Source organism: Heterodontus francisci, chromosome 29 (assembly GCF_036365525.1).
Source record: "Heterodontus francisci isolate sHetFra1 chromosome 29, sHetFra1.hap1, whole genome shotgun sequence".
Lineage (NCBI taxonomy): Eukaryota > Metazoa > Chordata > Chondrichthyes > Heterodontiformes > Heterodontidae > Heterodontus > Heterodontus francisci.
In genome coordinates this window covers 8,624,919-8,646,140 of record NC_090399.1, presented here as the reverse complement: position 1 = coordinate 8,646,140, position 21,222 = coordinate 8,624,919, and the positions used below count along the sequence as shown (strand labels likewise).

Here is a 21,222-nt window from a genome sequence, read left to right as displayed (position 1 = left end):
GCAGAAATGTAGGAACCGAGGAACCAAATGTGTCATCTGGGAAACTGAGTAATTAACCCAGTGCTGATGTCCTTTGTCATGCAACTACAAATAAATGTGTACTTCAAAAAAAGATTCTTCTGTGATTTAAGTGTTGTGTTTGAATATTGTCATGGCATTCCATTCACTCCTTGGTGGCTGTGCCTTTAGCTGCCTCAGTTCTAAACTCTGGAATTCCCTCCCTAAACTTCTCCGCCTCTTTATCTCACTCACCTCCTTTCAAAACACTCCTTAAAATCTATCTCTTTGACTAAGCTTTTGGTCACCTGCCTTAATATCTCCTATACGGTTCGGTGTCATATTTTGTTTGATAACACTCACCTTGGGACATGTTACTATGTTAAAGACACGATATAAATGCAGGTTAGTGTTATCAGGGCAGTAACAAGCATAACCCTCCAGTCCCTTCCTTCCAGGTAGCACCATGCTACTAGTTCCTGCTTCTTTCGTCTGGTGTCCATTTTTTTCCCTTATGCTTCACTGACTTCCTGATATTGTGAGGGGAGGCACTAAGCTGAGGTCGTTTCCCTCAGGTGAGAGGAGCAAGAGGGGGGAAAGAAATCACTGGACTATTCTTGTGAACCTTCTCATGTCCAGCTAAAGGAGGTCTCAGTAAGGGGAGATGGTGGCGTAGTGGTAATGGGGACATGGGTTCAAATCCCACCATGGCAACTGCTGGCATTTAAATTCAATTAATTAATAGAAATCCGGAATTGAAAGTTAGTCTCAATAATGGTGCCATGAAATTATCATCAATGTCCGCATCCCATGAAAGAATAAAAAACAAAGTAGCAAGAGATAGAGAGAATTAGCTTTTGAAGTACATGCCAGTGTTAAAAGGTGCAACTTGCTGTGTTGCTTGGCTCTGTGTTAAAACCTATACAGTTTATAATACAATGCAATCTTATCTATGCTATAAAGGCCAATGTGTAATTCTTCTTTTTTGGTAAGGTTGTTTAGTCAGTAATTGTGATTATAGTCAGTAAAAGGTTGGCCTAACACAATCAGCCTTCCATCGCTGTATTTACTTTTTGTAGGTCATTTGGAACAAGGTTGACTGATTAACTCAATAGCACTAAATAAACTTGGAGACAAAAAAAAGCCACAGGGAGAAGGCAGCCTTCATCCACACTCAATAAATGATTCAACCCAAACAGCAGCTGCTTTCTTCCCTGAAACTTTGCTTGTGGTGTTGTGTGAAAGTGCATTTGAAAGTAATCACAAAATAGTGTTTTGCCCCAGTCCAGGTGCTGAGTGGCTTTATGTTCCTATCTTTATTACAGACTGTCAGAGTATGGCAGCCCACGTTCCTCATCAAGACGGCAGGCGTCCGGTGCCCTCCAGGAAGGCTTTTCTCCACTCAGTCTCCATTACCTCAGCTGCCAGTTCCTCCACTGAAACACACATTGGAACGCTACCTCCTGGCACTGCAGCCTCTCGTGACCCCTGAAGAGCTGGAACAGACAAGGCAAATAGTGAGAGAGTTCAGTAGACCACACAGTATCGGACTGAAACTACAGGACAGGCTGGAAAGGCGATCGAGAAGGACTGAAAACTGGGTAAGTGTTATGAGTTGCCACAGTAAACAATATGGTGGCACTGTAATTGCTCGCTGCATTCATGCAAATTAGAATGAAAGTGGGGCAGGAGGAAGGGTTGTTGAGATCAGAATGGTGCACTTGAACACTATCCATCCAGCGGACATTGGGTGGTGACTGGACTGGGCTTGGCTGTGATACCTTTCAGTGTCAAATAGCAGCCCGTTTGATCGACTGCCCATCTGACAGCTCAAACCTCCACTCCCTCCATTGGTTTCATTCACTACAGGGCTGTGAGCTGCAGGGTGCTAAATGGTCATCTCAATGGGTTGAATACCTGTCTGCCATCTGTCTACCTGCAGGAGGGGCTGTGGGTGATGAAATGTCATGATCTTGGGGAGATGTGGAAGGGCTCCCAGGGTAGCATCAGCCCACATTACTTTTGTGGGTCCCAGGAAGAGTCCTCCTGTTCCTCGGGAACTCCACAGAAATAACTGCAAATTTACTGAGGCCAGGCCTGTTCAGCTCCATTGCCTGTGGGAATGATCGGAGCGTTTACGCTGCATGCTCCAATCAGCTTTATCCTGAAGTGGCAACCCAGGGCCCCGACTTGCATATGAAAATGGGCTTACCACCTGAAGTAGGTAGGCATCCAGTGGTGAACCCCTTTCAAAATGGTGATGGCTACTGAAACAGGAACTAGGAGCAGGAGTAGGCCATTCGGCCCCTCGAGCCTGCTCCACCATTTGATAAGATCATGGCTGATCTGATTGTAGCCTCAACTCCACTTTCCTGTCTGCCCCCATATAACCCTTGACTCCATTGTCGATCACAAATTATCGAACCCGCCCCATTAACACCAGATAACATGAGTTAAAATTGTTCCTTTCATTTATCCTTCACTCCATCAATGGTAATGCCAAGCACCACTCATTCAGTCTTTCCTGAATGCTCAATGCAATCAACCCAAACACCTCATACCACTGGATACAGTTATCACAGCTGTTTGTGTCTCTCACTGTTTGTTGCCTGGACTCTCTCTTGTCACATTGTGCTCTCACCATCTGGCGTCACTGTCTTTGCTTTTGTTTTAGCTTACGGACTGGTGGCTCCAGAATGCTTGCCTCGAGTGTCGGCTTCCCCTGGCTGTTCACTCGAACCCTGCTGTGGTGCTGCCCAAACAGGATTACAACGATTGGAAAGGACAGCTTAGGTAGGAAAGGGCACCGCCCAAACCACGGTAATTGTCCAATCAGTCACCGACAACTCATCAGCTGGCACCTTCCCCCTTCCTTGAGATAAAGGTCAACATATTATGAGCATTGTCGATTACTTTTTGAACCTGTCTGTTAGTGTTGACTGATTTGTGTCCTTGAACTCCCGAATCTCTCTGCTGCTCTACAATTCCTAGTGTCTCACCATTTATAAAATACTTCCATTTATCTTTCTTCAGTCTAAAGGCCTCATATTTGCCCACATTGAACTTCATTTGCCATGGGTTTATCCACTCGCTTCATCTGTTCATGTCCTGTTGTGAATTCCTGTCCCCATTTACACCAGTTACTGTCCCTCCTAAATTATTGTCATCTAAAACTTGGAGATACAACTCTCTCTTCCTTCATCCAAGTCATTAATAAATGTGGTGAAAAGTTGAAACCTTAGGACAGATTCTGCTGATCTGAGGACCTGCCTTGTATTCCCACTTCCTGTCTCCTAACTCCCAACAAATTTTCAACCCAAGACAAAAATCTTATGTCCAGATTCCATGACCTCTTCTTTTTGTAAATAAGCTCTTGTGTGGAACCTTATCAAATGCCTTCTGGAAATCCATATAGAAATCATCCATAGATACTCCCCTATCCACCTGAATCTGACAGTGGAACAAGGCTGGATTAAAGCAAGAGAGTCATAGTTTGATGGAATTATTTTTCCACCAGCAACATTCCTGGATAACTACCTGTGAAAACTCCACTTCTGAGCCACATATCTGGGAAGTTGAAGCTGTACTGGGTGCTAACAATTATTGAAATGAAATAATTGTTCTGTCGCAGTAAGGAAATCAGTCATACTAAGAGCATAAGAAATAGGAGCAGGAGTAGAGCATATGGCTTCTCGAGCTTGCTCCATCATTCAATACGATCATGGCTGATCTTCTACCTCAACTCTACTTTCACACTCTATCCCCAGATCTCTCGATTCTCTTGGTGCCCAAAAATCTATCAGTCTTCGTCTTAAATATACTCAACAACTGAACATCCAGAGCCCACAATTCACAATCCTCTGAGTGAAGAAATCTGTCAGGCTAATTATAACAATATTAGGCAGGAACTGAAGAATTTAGATTGGGGGCGGCTGTTTGAGGGTAAATCAACATCTAACATGTGGGAGTCTTTCAAACGTCAGTTGATTAGAATCCAGGACCGGCATGTCCCTGTGAGGAAGAAGGATAAGTTTGGCAAGTTTCGGGAACCATGGATAACAAGGGATATTGTGAGCCTAGTCAAAAAGAAAAAGGAAGCATTCGTAAGGGCTAGAAGGCTGGGAACAGATGAAGCCCTTGAGGAATATAAAGAAAGTAGGAAGGAACTTAAGCAAGGAGTCAGGAGGGCTAAAAGAGGTCATGAAAAGTCATTGGCAAACAGGATTAAGGAGAATCCCAAGGCTTTTTATACGTATATAAAGAGCAAGAGGGTAGCCAGGGAAAGGGTTGGCCCACTCAAGGACAGAGGAGAGAATCTATGCGTGGAGCCAGAGGAAATGGGCGAAGTACTAAATGAGTACTTTGCATCAGTATTCACCAAAGAGAAGGACTTGGTGGATGATGAGCCTAGGGAAGGGAGGGTAGATAGTCTCAGTCATCTCATTATCAAAAAGGAGGAGGTGTTGGGTGTCTTGAGAAACATTAAGGTAGATAAGTCCCCAGGGCCTGATGGGATCTACCCCAGAATACTGAGGGAGGCAAGGGAAGAAATTGCTGGGGCCTTGACAGAAATCTTTGCATCCTCATTGGCTACAGGTGAGGTCCCAGAGGACTGGATAAGAGCCAATGTTGTTCCTTTGTTTAAGAAGGGTAGCAAGGATCATCCAGGAAATTATAGGCCGGTGAGCCTTACATCAGTGGTAGGGAAACTATTAGAGAGGATTCTTCAGGACAGGATTTACTCCCATTTGGAAACAAATGGACTTATTAGCAAGAGGCAGCATGGTTTTCTGAAGGGGAGATCGTGTCTTACTAATTTGATTGAGTTTTTTGAGGAAGTGACAAAGATGATTGATGAAGGAAGGGCAGTGGATGTTATCTATATGGACTTCAGTAAAGCCTTTGACGAGGTCCCTCATGGCAGACTGATACAAAAGGTGAAGTCACACGGGATCAGAGGTGAGCTGGCAAGATGGATACAGAACTGGCTTGTCACAGAAGACAGAGGGTAGCAGTGGAAGAGTGCTTTTCTGAATGGAGGGATGTGACTAGCGGTGTTCCGCAGGGATCAGTGCTGGAACCTTTGCTGTTTGTAGTATATATAAATGATTTGGAGGAAAATGTAGCTGGTCTGATTAGTAAGTTTGCGGACGACACAAAGGTTGGTGGAGTTGCGGACAGTGATGAGGATTGTCAGAGGATACAGCAGGATATAGATCGGTTGGAGACTTGGGCGGAGAAATGGCAGATGGAGTTTAATCCGGACAAATGCATTTTGGAAGGTCTAATGCAGGTGGGAAGTATACAGTAAATGGCAAAACCCTTAGGAGTATTGACAGGCAGTGAGATCTGGGCGTACAGGTCCACAGGTCACTGAAAGTGGCAAAGCAGGTGGATAAGGTAGTCAAGAAGGCATACGGCATGCTTGCCTTCATCGGTCGGGGCATAGAGTATAAAAATTGGCAAGTCATGCTGCAGCTGCACAAAACTTTAGTTAGGCCACACTTAGAATATTGCGTGCAACTCTGGTCGCCACGCCACACTACCAGAAGGACGTGGAGGCTTTGGAGGGGGTACAGAAGAGGTTTACCAGGATGTTGCCTGGTCTGGAGGGCATTAGCTATGAGGAGAGGTTGGAAAAACCCGGATTATTTTCACTGGAACGACAGAGGTGGAGGGGCGACATGATAGAGGTTTACAAAGTTATAAGCGGCATGGACAGAGTGGATAGTCAGAAGCTTTTTCCCAGGGTGGAAGAGTCAGTTACTAGGGGACATAGGTTTAAGGTGAGAGGGGCAAAGTTTAGAGGGGATGTGCGAGGCAAATTCTTTACACAGAAGGTGGTGATTGCCTGGAACCTGTTGCCGGGGGAGGTGGTGGAAGCAGGTACCATAGAGACGTTTAAGAGGCATCTTGACAAATACATGAATACGATGGGAATAGAGGGATACGGACCCCGGAAGTGCAGAAGGTTTTAGTTTAGGCAGGCATCAAGATCTGTGCAGGCTTGGCGGGCCGAATACCCTGTTCCTGTGCTGTACTTTTCTTTGTTCTTTGAAAATGTGGCTGGTCTGATTCGTAAGTTTGCGGACAACACAATGGTTGGTGGAGTTGCGGGTAGTGATGAAGATTGTCAGAGTATACAGCAGGTGGGATTTATACAGTAAATGGCAGAACCCGTAGGAGTATTGACAGGCAGAGAGATCTGGGCGTACAGGTCCACAGATCACTGAAAGTGGCAACGCAGGTGGATAAGGTAGTCAAGAAGGCATACGGCATGCTTGCCTTCATCGGTCGGGGCATAGAGTATAAAAATTGGCAAGTCATCCTGCAGCTGTACAGAACCTTAGTTAGGCCACACTTGGAATGTTGCGTACAATTCTGGTCGCCACACTACCAGACGGATGTGGAGGCTTTGGAGAGGGTACAGAAGAAGTTTACCAGGATGTTGCCTGGTCTGGAGGGTATTAGCTATGAGGAGAGGTTGGATAAACTCGGATTGTTTTCACTGGAGCAACGGAGGTGGAGGGGCAACCTGATAGGTTTACAAAGTTTTTACAAAGTGTCATGGACAGAGTGGATAGTCAGAAGCTTTTCCCAGGGTAGAAGAGTCAGTTACTAGGGGACATAGGTTTAAGGTGAGAGGGGCAAAGTTTAGAGGGGATGTGCAAGGCAAGTTCTTTACACAGAGGGTGATGAGTGCCTGTAACTTGCTGCCGGGGGAGGTGGTGGAAGCAGGTACGATAGCGACGTTTAAGAGGCACCTTGACAAATGCATGAATAGGAAGGGAACAGAGGGATATGGACAGAGGGTTTAGTTTAGACAGGCATCAAGATTAGCACAGGCTTGGCGGGCCGAATGGCCTCTTCCTGTGCTGTACTGTTGTTTGTTCCTCATCTCAGCCCTAAAAGACTGACCTCTTTATCCTATGATCATTAGTTATAGACAGTGTTAAGGAGTATTTGTTTACCAGCTTGGTGAAATAACAACCAAGACCCTTTTCCAGACAGCAGTGATTGTCATTGCATCAGCTTCCTCACTGCAATTTAACCCCACTCCCTTACATTAACAATTAAGCAACTCATGCAAGCTCATTTTTCCCCATTGTATAACCGACGTTCATGTGTAAAGCAAAATATTCTGAAAGATATGGTTACCAATTATCCTTCTGCATTTGTTTATTTAAATCAAGTTGATGTTGGTGTTGACAAGTGAATGTTTCTCTGCCCCAATCTCGGGGTAACTTAGCCACTCTGTAATGCTTGGTTTCTTATTGTGATTCCTTTCCTCCCTCAGGTTTGCAGCCAAACTAATCGCTGGAGTGCTCGACTTCAAGTCTAAGGTTGACAGGCAAGTTCTCCCAACTAGCTCCATTGGAGTCTCCCAGAAATCTAATATAGTTGATGGACACTAATGGGGGCACGATTCCTGGAAAACTTGGTGTATCAGTCATCCCTTCCATATATAGTGTTGAACATTATCTATTATGACACAACCACCTATTATTTTAATACCGCTTTATTTTAAGGTGTTGAATTGTCACACCTTTCATGGGGGTAACATTCTGTCCTCAGTGGTTGATTTCATAGAATCATAAATTTTTGCTACTGCTGTTGGGGAGGGTTTAAACTAGTTGTCAGGGGGATGGGAACCTGAGAGGAAGCTCAGTTTCAAACGAAGCAAAACTGGTAACTTGTCAGGGGTGTGGGAACCAGGAGGAAATATCAGAGAGAAATACCAAGGTGCACAGAATATAGCGAGAGATAGATAGCTAGAGTGGAGAATAGTAAGTTATTGGGTGGGTCAGAGTAAGGGAGAAAGTAATAAAGTCTAAATTAGGGTTTATGTGAATGCATGGAGTGTGATTAATAAGACTGGTGAGTTACAGGTGCAGATTGCCATGTGGAAGTATGTTGTTGTGGCTATAACAGAAACCTGGCACAAAGAAGGGCAGGACTGGGTATTAAATATTCCTGGATACAAGGAAAGATAATGTTACGACCGGGTGAGGAATCTCAGGCTCCCCTCTTGCCCCTTTCCTGGTTTGGCTGTAACAGGGTTTAACTTTTCAAACACAGTGTTTTTCGCTTAACACCTCAGTGAGTCCTTGCTCACTACTTTCTAATTGTAATTGTTAGTTCACCAATTAGACAAGTTTCCTTAGGTTCAAACAAGGAAGATGTAACTTTACCACTCTAACTCGGTTAAAATTACTAAAATACGGGATGCAACCACACTCGCATGCATATGAGATAAACACACACAAAGATACAGAGGGGAGAGAAAGAATAAAGTGGGGGCGGGGGTGGTTGATGTAGTAAATGGAATTCAGTTACTGTCTTTAGTTTTGCTGTAAAGTCCTTGATTGGAGTTGAAGTCTTGCAGTTCTCGCTGGGGCCCAGTGCACACTTTCAAACTTGTTTCTCTGGTATCAGAAGGCTGAAGAGATCCTCTGTCTGAGGCTTAAGCTGCTTCCATGGGTCCCTGGGACTTTGCTTGAGAGAGAGAGGGGGATCTTCCTTCTCTTTGGTCTTCAAATTGCAGTCTGCCCCAAACCTTTCTGTGAGGCACAATTCAAACAGTTTCCAGTCTGGCCCGCAGGTAAGTCATGTGACAAGCTCTTTGTTTGAAACAGCATTGTCTGCGAGGGTTGTTGATTTCAAAAGTTCTCCAGTCACACTCAGTGGGGAGGGTGGAGCATTATCACTTACAAAGTCAATGGCTCTCAATGGTTTTTGATCATCACGATTGACAAAACCCATCTTGCTAAATGAATCAGGGAGCATTCACATTGTCTCTCAATGCAACTGTCTCTCGGAATGCAAATGTGCAACCATGTTTTCAGCCATTCAGCTCTGTAGTCTTTTTAAACAAGTTATGTTCAATGTCCAGTTAGAAGTTCAAGTAGTGTTACATATGACAAAATTAATATATTTCCATTTGGCTGGTGTGGTTTTCGTCACAATAGGAAAGGGAAACAAGGGGAGGGGTGGCGGTATTGATTAAGGAGAACATTGCAGTGCTGGAGAAAAAGGATGTCCTAGAGGGGTCGAGGACAGAATCAGTTTGGTTTGAGCTAAGGAACAAAAAAGGTGCTGTTACATTTCTTGGTGTGGAGGAACAAATTTTCAGGGAAACTACAGAGAGGTGCAAAAGTTATAGTTTAGTTAAAATGGGGGACTTTAATTCTCCAAACATAGTTGTAGTGTAAAGGGCAGTGAAAGGCAAGAGTTCCTAGAGTATGTTCAGGAAATATTTGACAGCAGTATGTTTCTAGTCCAATGAGAAAGGAGACCTGCCTCTTGGGAATGAGGTGGGCCAAGTAGATCAAGTATCAGTAGGAGAACATTTAGGGGACAGTGATCATTTTATCATAAGGTTTAGGCTGACTATAGAAAAAGACAAAGAACAACCCAGAGTAAGAATAATTAATGGGGGGAAAGTCAACTTCAATCAGATAAGAATGGAGCTGGGGTGAATATATTGGAGTCAAAGGTTGATAGGAAAAACAATAGCTGAGTAATGGACTACCTTCAAAGAAGAGAGAGTTTGGGCACAGTCAAGGTATGTTCCCTTGAAGGGGAAAGGCAGTAAAAGGTGTCCAGGGTTCTGTTACTATCTTCACCAGGTCTTATTGTAACAGGGTTTAACTTTAAACACACTGTATTTTGAGCTCCCTTTTTGTGAATCCTTGTTCACAACTTTCCAATTGTAAGGCAAAGAAATGAGCATAAACAGGCTTTCTTTGGTTTAAAGAAGAAAGATGAAATTTATTAAACCTTAATCTTGAACTCTGATACAGTTCATGCCTATGGATATACAACGCGCCCGTGCTAGCATGCAAACATGATATAAACATGCAGATAGAGACAGAAAAGAGCAGAGAAAAAGATTAGCAGAACAGTTTGAGGCAATATCTTGTTACTGTTTCTCGAGCTCACTGTAGTCCTTGATTGAAGATATGGTCTTGCATTTCATTGGGACCCAGTAGCTTTCTTAAAACCTTGTCCAAGTAGGAAACCTTTCTCTCTTTGAGTTTCATGTGTTTTCACAAGATTCAGTTCCGTGGGAAAAAATGGAAGCAGGCAGACATGAGAGATGTTCTCAGTCCATGGGCACATGGCGTTCTGAGTTCAAAATCCTTTGTTGGAAGTTTAAATTCAAAATTCAAAAACTCCAGCCAGCTAGTCATGTGATTAAAACTGGTTTGACCACTTCTGTGTATTGGGGAAGCCACTACTGGGCCTCCATTGTTTCAACATTGTCTGCTATTATGCAAATGTCTTTCCAGTCACGGCTTGCAATTTTAAGTTTTTGTTCATATGGCAAGATAATGTGTGCCTCAGTCTTGGCAGGTGGGGGTTTGCCTGACAGTAGGGTAAACAAATCCAGAGCTCCCTGGATGACAAAAGAGGTAGAGATTAAGATAAAGAAGAAAAAGTGTGTTTAGGACAGATGCCAGGTAGAAAGTACAATTGAGAATCGGGCTGAATATAGAAGTTCGAGAGGAGAAGTGCAAAAGCAAATGAGAGAAGCAAAGAGAGAGCATGAAAAAAGACTGGCAGCTAACATTAAAGGGAATCCCAAATTTTTCTATAAATAGTAAAAGGGTGATAAAAGGAGCAGTGGGGCCAATCAGGGACCATAAAGGGGATTTACATATGGAGGCAGAGGGCATAGCTGAGGTATGAAATTAATACTTTGCATCTGTCTTTGCAAAGGAAGAAGATGCAACTCAGACAATGGTGGAAGAGGAGGTAATTCAGACACTAGAAGGGTTTAAAATTGATAAAAAGGAAGTATTAGAAAGTGGTACGACCAGGTGAGAAACCAGTCTAAGGGTTCACACTCAGCTTTTTCCTAGTTTGGCTGTAACGGGGTTTAATTTTTTAAAACACCGTGCTTTTAGCTTCCCCTCAGTGAATCCTTGTTCACTGCTCTTCAGTTGTAATGGCAAAGAAATCAACCAGACAAGTTTTCTTACATTTAAGTAAGAAAAATGTAAGTTTATTAAACTTTTCAAAATACGTGGCATGACCACACTAGCATGCATTCATGATAAACATACATGCTGATAGAGACAGAAAAGGAGAAAGAAACAAGGGGAAAGGTTTGAAGCAATAGCTGGAGTTCATTTACTGTCTTTTGAGTTTGATGTAAAGTCTTTGATTGCAGTTAAATCTTGCTGTCTTGTTGGGGCCCAGTGCACGTGTTCAAACTTCTTTTGATGGTTTTCTGTTTTGAGGCTTCATTTCTTCCGTGGGTCCCTGTCTTTGCGTGAGAGGGAGAGCGCGAGACAGGGAGATGCTATCTTCTTGAAATCCAGTTTCAGTCTCTTTTCGTGAGAGAGACAGGGAGAGATGCTTTCTCTTCATGTTCAATTGCAGTCTCTTTTCAAACTGTCCTGTAAACACAATTGAAACCAAACCTGGGCCAGCAGGCCAGTCATGTGATTAGCTCCTTTTTTGGAACAACCTGCCTGGCGAGGTTTAGTGGATTCTTTCAATCTTAGTAGACATTCTCAGTAGGGGGCTGGAATGCTGACTTTCACACATTCAATGTCTTTTGATCAAAATCCATTTGGTTAATTGAACCAGGGAGCAGTTCCATTGTCTTCTCCAGGCAACCATCTCCCAGAATGCAAATTACTAGTATGATTTCAGCCACTGCTGTGGCCTCTTTAAACAAGTCATCTTTTCAGTCCAGCAACAGTTTAAAATTAATGTTCCATATGATGGAATTAATATGCTTCATTCTTGACAAGTGTGGTTTTCATCACAAATAGGCTGTCTATACTGAAAGTAGATAAAGCAATAGGACCGGATGAGATTCATCCAAGGATACTGAGGGAAGTGAGGGTGTAAATCGCAGAGGGACTGGCCATAATTTTTCAGCCTTCCTTAGACGCAGAGGACTGGAGAATTGCAAACATTACACCCTTGTTCAAAAAAGGGAGTAAAGATGAGCCCAGCAACTACAAGCCAGTCAGTTTAACTTCATTGGTAACTTCATGGAATAAAAGCAACGGTAGCAACATGGATACAAAATTGGCTGAGTGACAGGAAACAAAGAATAGTGGTTATGGATGTTTTTCAGGCTGGAGGAAGGTTTGTAGTGGTGTTCCCCAGGGGTCATTGTTGGGTCTCTTGCTTTTCCTAATATGTATTAATGACTTAGACCTTGGTGTACAGGGCACAATTTCAAAGTTTGCCGATGATACAAAACTTGGAAGCATTGTGAACTGTGAGGAGGATAGTGAAGAACTGCAAAAGGACACAGACAAGTTGGTGGAATGGGCAGACAGGTGGCAGATGAAGTTCAATGCAGAGAAATGAGAAGTGATTCATTTTGGGCGGAAGAACATGGAGAGACAATAGAAAATAAAGAGTACAATTCTAAAGTGGGTGTAGGAGCAGAGGCATGTATATGTGCACAAGTCATTGAAGGTGGCAGGACAGGAGTAGTTAATAAAGCCTACAGTGTCCTGGGCTTTATTAATAGGGGCATAGAGTACAAGAGCAAAGAAGTTATGTTCCAGGGTTGAAGAACTTCAGATATAAAGATAGATTGGAGAAGTTAGGACTGTTTTCCTTGGAGAAGAGAAGGCTGAGAGGTGATTTGGTTGAGGTATTCAAAATCATGAGGGGTCTGGACAGAGTAGATAGAGAGAAACTGTTCCCACCCCTGAAAGGATCGAGAACGAGAGGGCACAGATTTAAAGTATTTGATAAGAGAAGCAAAAGTGACATGAGGAAAAACTTTTTCACGCAGCGAGTGGTTAAGGTCTGGAATGCACTGACTGAGAGTGTGGTGGAGGCAGGTTAGAGTCATTGAGATATACAGCACAGAAACAGGCCCTTCAGCCCATCGTGTCCATGCCAGTCATCAATTGCATATTTATTCGAATCCCATTTTCCCGCACTTGGTCCGTAGCCTTGTATGCTATTGCGTTTCAAGTGCTCATCTAAATACTTCTTAAATGTTGTGAAGGTCCCTGCCTCTACCATGCCTTCAGGTAGTGTATTCCAGATTCCAACTACCCTCTGGGTGAATTTTCTTTTTCCTCAAATCCCCTCTAAACCTCCTGCCCCTTACCTTAAATCTTTGCCCCCTAGTTATTGACTCCTCCGCTAAGGGAAAAAGTTTGTTCCTGTCTATGCCCCCCATAATTTTGTATACCTCAATCAGGTTCCCCCTCAGCCTTCTCTGCTCTAAGGAAAACAAGCCCAGCCTATCCAGTCTCTCTTCATAGCTGAAATGCTCCAGCCCAGGCAACATCCTGGTGAATCTCCTCTGCACCCTCTCCAGTGCAATCACATCCTTCCTATAGTGTGGCGACCAGAACTACACACCGTACTCCAGCTTGGCATAATTAGTGTTTTATACAGCTCCATCATAACCTCTCTGCTCTTATATTCTATGCTTCGACTAATAAAGGCAAGTATCCCATATGCCTTCCTAACCACCTTATCTGCCTGTGCCGCTGCCTTCAGTGATCTAAGGACAAGTACACCTCTGACCCTAAGTACTTCCTAGGGTCCTACCATCCATTGTATATTCCAATTGAAGCATTCAAAAATGAATTGGACAATTATATGAGAAGGAAGAATATGCAGGGTTACGGGGAGAAGGCGGGTGGAACGGAACTGAGTGAATTGTTCTTCTGGAGAGCTGGTGCAGACACGATGGATCAAATGGCCTCCTTCTGCAGTGTAACAATTCAGTGATTCTGAAATTGCTGTACCTTGTGCCAGCTCTTTGAAAGAACTGTCCTATTTGTCCCACTCCCCTCTCTATCCTCATGGCTGTGTAATTTTATTCTCTTTTATCCAATCATATTTTAAAGTTACAATTGAATCTGCTTCTAGCATCCTTTGAAGCAGCACATTCCCCTTTTATCCATGTGACTCTTTGTGTATGTTGGTAACATAACAGGACATAGTCAGTAAAAACCACAACTGGGAATGCAGGGGAACAAGTCAAACACGCTCTTTTTAACAGATCATACTGAGCAAAACCTATCTTTACTGAATATCAGGAAGTCAAAATTATGAGGTGGCAGGAGGATCAGTAACCAGAGGAAAGAGATTTAAGGTGATTTGCAAAAGAACCAGAGAGGAGATGAGAAGACTTTTTTTATCCAGTGAGCATTAAATACAGTCTTGCTAACATGTCTACATCCTAAGAAGTAATAAAATAAATTGAGGTAAGCTGCCATAAAGTAATTGGTTCAGCCAAACTGCTATAAACCAATGCAATAGCATTGTATGAGATGGGTTGTGATTTTGTGAAGTGAAATTTGATTGTGGAGATTAGTTACTACAACAAACAGCAATTAGAAGCATGTAGCACAGAAAGTGGCCATTCAGCCCATCATGCCTGTAGCAGCTCTTTGAAAGAGCTATCCAATTCATTGCTCTCTCCCTGCCCTTTCCCCCCCCCATAGCCCTGCAAATATTTCCCCCTCAAGTACTTATCCAATTTCCTTTTGAAAGTTACTATTGAATCTGCTTCCTCCACCCTTTCAGGCAGTGCATTCCATAACTCACTGCGTACAAAAATCCAAAAATTCTAATCTGCCCCCTCCTCCAGGTTCTTTTCGCAATTGCTTGAAATCTGTGACCAGTGGGTTTGTTCCAGATCCTAACCTCTATCTGGACACAATTCTTCAGCTGTTTTGAGTGCCATCTTATTACCACAGGTTCCTGCTACATGGGTCTTCCTGCTCAAAGTAAACTTGTTGGATTCACTAATACTGACAGCCAGAAAGAGCAGTATTTTTTTTTTTTTATTTCAGAGTGGATTTTTCCACCGTGCTTGGCAAGTTTACTTGAGTGTTGTTACAAGCAATTTCCTTTTGATGCTGTATCTAGGAACTCTCTCTTTTTGTTTTAGGAAAACTCTTCCAACAGAGTATATGAGAGGCAAACCCCTCTGCATGGATCTGTACTCCAAAATCCTGGCATCATGTCGCATCCCAGGGCCCAAACATGACACTTTGATAAACTACGGCTGCACGAGGAGTCCACCAGCACATGTCACGGTTGTCCGCAACTTCCAGGTAAAGTCCAAGAATGTCTATGCTAATGTTCATAGCTTTATCTGAAACTCTCCATCCTTATCGTGTGTTTTTTTGAATGGTCTAAGAAGTACATTTCTGGTCAAATATTTATCCCTCAGCCAACAGCACTAAAACAGACTACATGGTCATTATCACATTGCTGTTCTGTGGGATCTTGCTTTGCGTAAAATGGCTGCTGCGTTTCCTACATTAAAACACTGACTACACTTCAAAAGTACTTCATTGGCTGTAAAGCCCTTTGAGATGTCCTGGGATTGGAAAAGGCGCTATATCAGTGCAAGTCCGTCCTTTTTTTGTAATATGGGTAGACAACAGGTTGGAGATAAGATTATAAAAATGGTTCCCCTTCCTCCTAGCCATTCTGCAATACTGCACCAAAGTCACCATTCTTCATGTGTGAGTCAGACAAGTGTGCTTTAACAGGCTACTCAACTTCAGGACAACACAGCTCGGCATCATTCTGCTGCACATATCCATACATACAAACACTTGCAGCACAGATTGCTGGATAGGCATCAAAAGCAGACACCCCAGACAATATTTTCTTTTCCTTCTCAGAGGCACCAAAGCCACTTTTAGCAGTGTACCACCACCCAACCTTAACACAGCTAACTCAGAACACCCGAAATTGCTTTTTTTAATATATTCTTTCATGGAATATGGGCGTCGCTGGCAAGACCAGCATTTGTTCCTCATTCTGAATTGCCCTTGAGAAGGTTGCACTGTTGCAGTCAATGTGATGTAGGTACACCCACAGTGATGGTAGGGAGGGTGTTCCAGGTTTGTGACCCAGCAACAGTGAAGGAACAGCGATATAGTTCCAAGTCAGGATGATGTGTGACTTGGAGGGGAACTTGTAGATTGTGGTGTTCCCATTCATCTGCCCTTGCCCTTCTAGGTGGCGGAGGTCACGGGTTTGGAAGGTGCTTTTGAAGGAGATGAGGTGAATCGCTGCAGTGCAACTTGTATATGTACACACTGCTGCCACTGTGTGTCAATGGTAGAGGGAGTCAAAGACTTGCAGGTTGATAAATAAATTGGCCGTGGTAAATTGCCCATAGTGTAGATCGGTGGTAGGAGAATGGTGGGGATGTGGTAGGGAATATGGGATTAATGTAGAATTAGTATAAATGGGTGGTTGTTTGTCGGCACAGATTCAGTGGGCCTAAGGGCCTGTTTCAGTGCTGTATCTCTCTATGACTCTAGGAAGTGAATTTTTAAGTTGATGGATGGGGTGCTGATCAAGTGGGCTGCTTTGTCTTGGATGGTGTCAAGCTTCTTGAGTGTTGTTGGAGCCGCATTCTTTCAGGCAAGTGGAGAGTGTTCCATTACTCTCCTGACTTGTGCTTTATAGATGGTGAACATACTTTGAGGGTTTTCCTTTGCTGCATGGTTCAGCTAGTCTCAGTCTTATTCAACTAATCAGTTCTCAAAGAGACAATGGCTGTTGCTTTCTATTGAGGGTGAGGTTGTCTGGTACCGAGATAAAGGTCCTCATTCCCAGCCCATGAGTTCGAAGTTTCAGCCACTTTGGACTCATTGCTCATACAATACCAACATACAAATTAGGAGCAGGAGTAGGTCACTTGGCCCTTCGAGCCTGCTCTGCCATTCAATTTGTTCATGGCTGAACTGATTACTCCACATTTCCACCTACCCCCAATAACCTTCCACCCCCTTGTTTATTGAAAGGAACAGCATCTGTTATTGGCCAGGCCTGAGAGGCGATACATTAACCCTGATTGTAACCAAACCTGCTCAGCAGAAAATCCCACCATGGCAGCTGGTAGAATTAAATTAAGTTAATTAATAATTTTAATTAAAATTGATAAAAATCTGCAATTTGAAATTAGTCTCAGTAATGGTGCCATGAAACTATCATTGGTCTGGCCTACATGTGACTCCAGACCCACAACAATGTGGTTGATTCTTAACTATCCTCTGAAATGGCCTAGAAAGCCACTCAGTTATCAAGGGCAGTTAGGGATTGGCAACAAATGCTGGCCTTGCCAGTAATACCCACATCCCATGAAAAAAAAATCAAAGAGGGTACAAAACTGGCCTCCAACCTGAACCATCCCTGATTCCACCAGATGGAATTAGGTTAAAATTGGGATTATTTTATCCACTCTAATTGTAAAATTGGTGACTTTTGCATATTTGCAATTTGTTGCCAGTAGACGGCGGTCTTGCATTGAGTTTGCTTTTGGAACAGTGTTGTCGCGCTACGTACTCAGAAATGATGCTTTTTAAATACATTCCTACCTTTAAGGAATAAAAGCAAAATTTATAGGACCATCATAAGAGGTTTTAAGTGTCATTGAATTGATGGGTTTTGCATCTTGAATGCTGGTAACCGTTCCCATGCTCCATTGTATTCCTCGTCCACAGGGGTTCAGTGCTTCTGCTGGCTGATGGGTTTATCTATTGTTCATGTAGTGTAATTCTGTGGGATTTATTGCTTATTCTGAGGCTGTGTTACAGTGCAATTCTGTGGGATTTATTGGTTATTCTGAGGGTGTGTTACAGTGTAATTCTGTGGGGTTTATTGGTTATTCTGAGGCTGTGTTACAGTGTAATTCTGTGGGATTTATTGGTTATTCTGAGGGTGTGTTACAGTGTAATTCCGTGGGATTTATTGGTTATTCTGAGGGTGTGTTACAGTGTAATTCTGTGGGATTTATTGGTTATTCTGAGGGTGTGTTACAGTGTAATTCTGTGGGATTTATTGGTTATACTGAGGCTGTGTTACAGTGTAATTCTGTGGGATTTATTGGTTATTCTGAGGGTGTGTTACAGTGTAATTCTGTGGGATTTATTGGTTATTCTGAGGGTGTGTTACAGTGTAATTCTGTGGGATTTATTGGATATTCTGAGGCTGTGTTACAGTGTAATTCTGTGGGATTTATTGGATATTCTGAGGCTGTGTTACAGTGTAATTCTGTGGGGTTTATTGGTTATTCTGAGGCTGTGTTACAGTGTAATTCTGTGGGATTTATTGGTTATTCTGAGGGTGTGTTACAGTGTAATTCTGTGGGGTTTATTGCTTATTCTGAGGCTGTGTTACAGTGTAATTCTGTGGGATTTATTGGATATTCTGAGGCTGTGTTACAGTGTAATTCTGTGGGATTTATTGCTTATTCTGAGGCTGTGTTACAGTGTAATTCTGTGGGATTTATTGGATATTCTGAGGCTGTGTTACAGTGTAATTCTGTGGGATTTATTGGTTATTCTGAGGCTGTGTTACAGTGTAATTCTGTGGGATTTATTGCTTATTCTGAGGCTGTGTTACAGTGTAATTCTGTGGGATTTATTGGTTATTCTGAGGCTGTGTTACAGTGTAATTCTGTGGGATTTATTGCTTATTCTGAGGCTGTGTTACAGTGTAATTCTGTGGGGTTTATTGCTTATTCTGAGGCTGTGTTACAGTGTAATTCTGTGGGATTTATTGGTTATTCTGAGGCTGTGTTACAGTGTAATTCTGTGGGGTTTATTGGTTATTCTGAGGCTGTGTTACAGTGTAATTCTGTGGGATTTATTGGTTATTCTGAGGCTGTGTTACAGTGTAATTCTGTGGGGTTTATTGGTTATTCTGAGGCTGTGTTACAGTGTAATTCTGTGGGGTTTATTGGTAATTCTGAGGCTGTGTTACAGTGTAGTTCTGTGGGGTCAATTGGATATTCTGAGGCTGTGTTACAGTGTAATTCTGTGGGGTTTATTGCTTATTCTGAGGCTGTGTTACAGTGTAATTCTGTGGGGTCAATTGGATATTCTGAGGCTGTGTTACAGTGTAGTTCTGTGGGGTTTATTGGTTATTCTGAGGCTGTGTTACAGTGTAATTCTGTGGGATTTATTGGATATTCTGAGGCTGTGTTACAGTGTAATTCTGTGGGATTTATTGCTTATTCTGAGGCTGTGTTACAGTGTAATTCTGTGGGATTTATTGGTTATTCTGAGGCTGTGTTACAGTGTAATTCTGTGGGATTTATTGGATATTCTGAGGCTGTGTTACAGTGTAATTCTGTGGGTTTGATTGGATATTCTGAGGCTGTGTTACAGTGTAATTCTGTGGGGTTTATTGCTTATTCTGAGGCTGTGTTACAGTGTAGTTCTGTGGGATTTATTGGTTATTCTGAGGCTGTGTTACAGTGTAATTCTGTGGGATTTATTGGATATTCTGAGGCTGTGTTACAGTGTAGTTCTGTGGGATTTATTGGATATTCTGAGGCTGTGTTACAGTGTAATTCTGGGATTTATTGGTTATTCTGAGGCTGTGTTACAGTGTAATTCTGTGGGATTTATTGGATATTCTGAGGCTGTGTTACAGTGTAATTCTGTGGGGTTGATTGGATATTCTGAGGCTGTGTTACAGTGTAATTCTGTGGGGTTTATTGCTTATTCTGAGGCTGTGTTACAGTGTAGTTCTGTGGGATTTATTGGATATTCTGAGGCTGTGTTACAGTGTAGTTCTGTGGGATTTATTGCTTATTCTGAGGCTGTGTTACAGTGTAATTCTGTGGGATTTATTGGATATTCTGAGGCTGTGTTACAGTGTAATTCTGTGGGGTTTATTGCTTATTCTGAGGCTGTGTTACAGTGTAGTTCTGTGGGATTTATTGGATATTCTGAGGCTGTGTTACAGTGTAGTTCTGTGGGATTTATTGCTTATTCTGAGGCTGTGTTACAGTGTAATTCTGTGGGATTTATTGCTTATTCTGAGGCTGTGTTACAGTGTAATTCTGTGGGATTTATTGCTTATTCTGAGGCTGTGTTACAGTGTAATTCTGTGGGGTTTATTGCTTATTCTGAGGCTGTGTTACAGTGTAATTCTGTGGGGTTAATTGGATATTCTGAGGCTGTGTTACAGTGTAGTTCTGTGGGATTTATTGGATATTCTGAGGCTGTGTTACAGTGTAGTTCTGTGGGATTTATTGGATATTCTGAGGCTGTGTTACAGTGTAATTCTGTGGGATTCATTGCTTATTCTGAGGCTGTGTTACAGTGTAATTCTGTGGGATTTATTGCTTATTCTGAGGCTGTGTTACAGTGTAATTCTGTGGGGTTTATTGCTTATTCTGAGGCTGTGTTACAGTGTAATTCTGTGGGATTTATTGCTTATTCTGAGGCTGTGTTACAGTGTAATTCTGTGGGGTTTATTGCTTATTCTGAGGCTGTGTTACAGTGTAATTCTGTGGGATTTATTGGATATTCTGAGGCTGTGTTACAGTGTAATTCTGTGGGGTTTATTGCTTATTCTGAGGCTGTGTTACAGTGTAATTCTGTGGGGTCAATTGGATATTCTGAGGCTGTGTTACAGTGTAATTCTGTGGGATTTATTGCTTATTCTGAGGCTGTGTTACAGTGTAATTCTGTGGGATTTATTGCTTATTCTGAGGCTGTGTTACAGTGTAATTCTGTGGGGTTTATTGGATATTCTGAGGCTGTGTTACAGTGTAATTCTGTGGGATTTATTGCTTATTCTGAGGGTGTGTTACAGTGTAATTCTGTGGGATTTATTGGATATTCTGAGGCTGTGTTACAGTGTAATTCTGTGGGGTTAATTGGATATTCTGAGGCTGTGTTACAGTGTAATTCTGTGGGATTTATTGGATATTCTGAGGCTGTGTTACAGTGTAATTCTGTGGGATTTATTGGATATTCTGAGGCTGTGTTACAGTGTAATTCTGTGGGGTTTATTGGATATTCTGAGGCTGTGTTACAGTGTAATTCTGTGGGGTCAATTGGATATTCTGAGGCTGTGTTACAGTGTAATTCTGTGGGATTTATTGGATATTCTGAGGCTCTGTTACAGTGTAATTCTGTGGGGTTTATTGGATATTCTGAGGCTGTGTTACAGTGTAATTCTGTGGGGTCAATTGGATATTCGGAGGCTGTGTTACAGTGTAATTCTGTGGGATTTATTGGATATTCTGAGGCTCTGTTACAGTGTAATTCTGTGGGGTTTATTGGATATTCTGAGGCTGTGTTACAGTGTAATTCTGTGGGGTCAATTGGATATTCTGAGGCTGTGTTACAGTGTAATTCTGTGGGATTTATTGCTTATTCTGAGGCTGTGTTACAGTGTAGTTCTGTGGGATTTATTGGTTATTCTGAGGCTGTGTTACAGTGTAATTCTGTGGGA

The 21,222-nt window shown here is 42.6% G+C and overlaps 1 protein-coding gene across 2 annotated transcripts in view; it reads left to right on the top strand.

Annotated features, from left to right (window-relative positions):
* LOC137346099 (carnitine O-acetyltransferase-like) overlaps window positions 1–21,222 on the top strand; it is a 64,218-nt gene that overhangs the window by 11,258 nt on the left and 31,738 nt on the right. For both annotated transcript variants that reach the window (XM_068009395.1, XM_068009396.1), the window contains exons 3-6: window positions 1,323–1,598; window positions 2,672–2,790; window positions 7,295–7,348; window positions 14,894–15,059. In XM_068009395.1, the coding sequence (XP_067865496.1) occupies window positions 1,323–1,598; window positions 2,672–2,790; window positions 7,295–7,348; window positions 14,894–15,059 (615 nt within the window). The remainder of the gene's footprint in view (window positions 1–1,322; window positions 1,599–2,671; window positions 2,791–7,294; window positions 7,349–14,893; window positions 15,060–21,222) is intronic.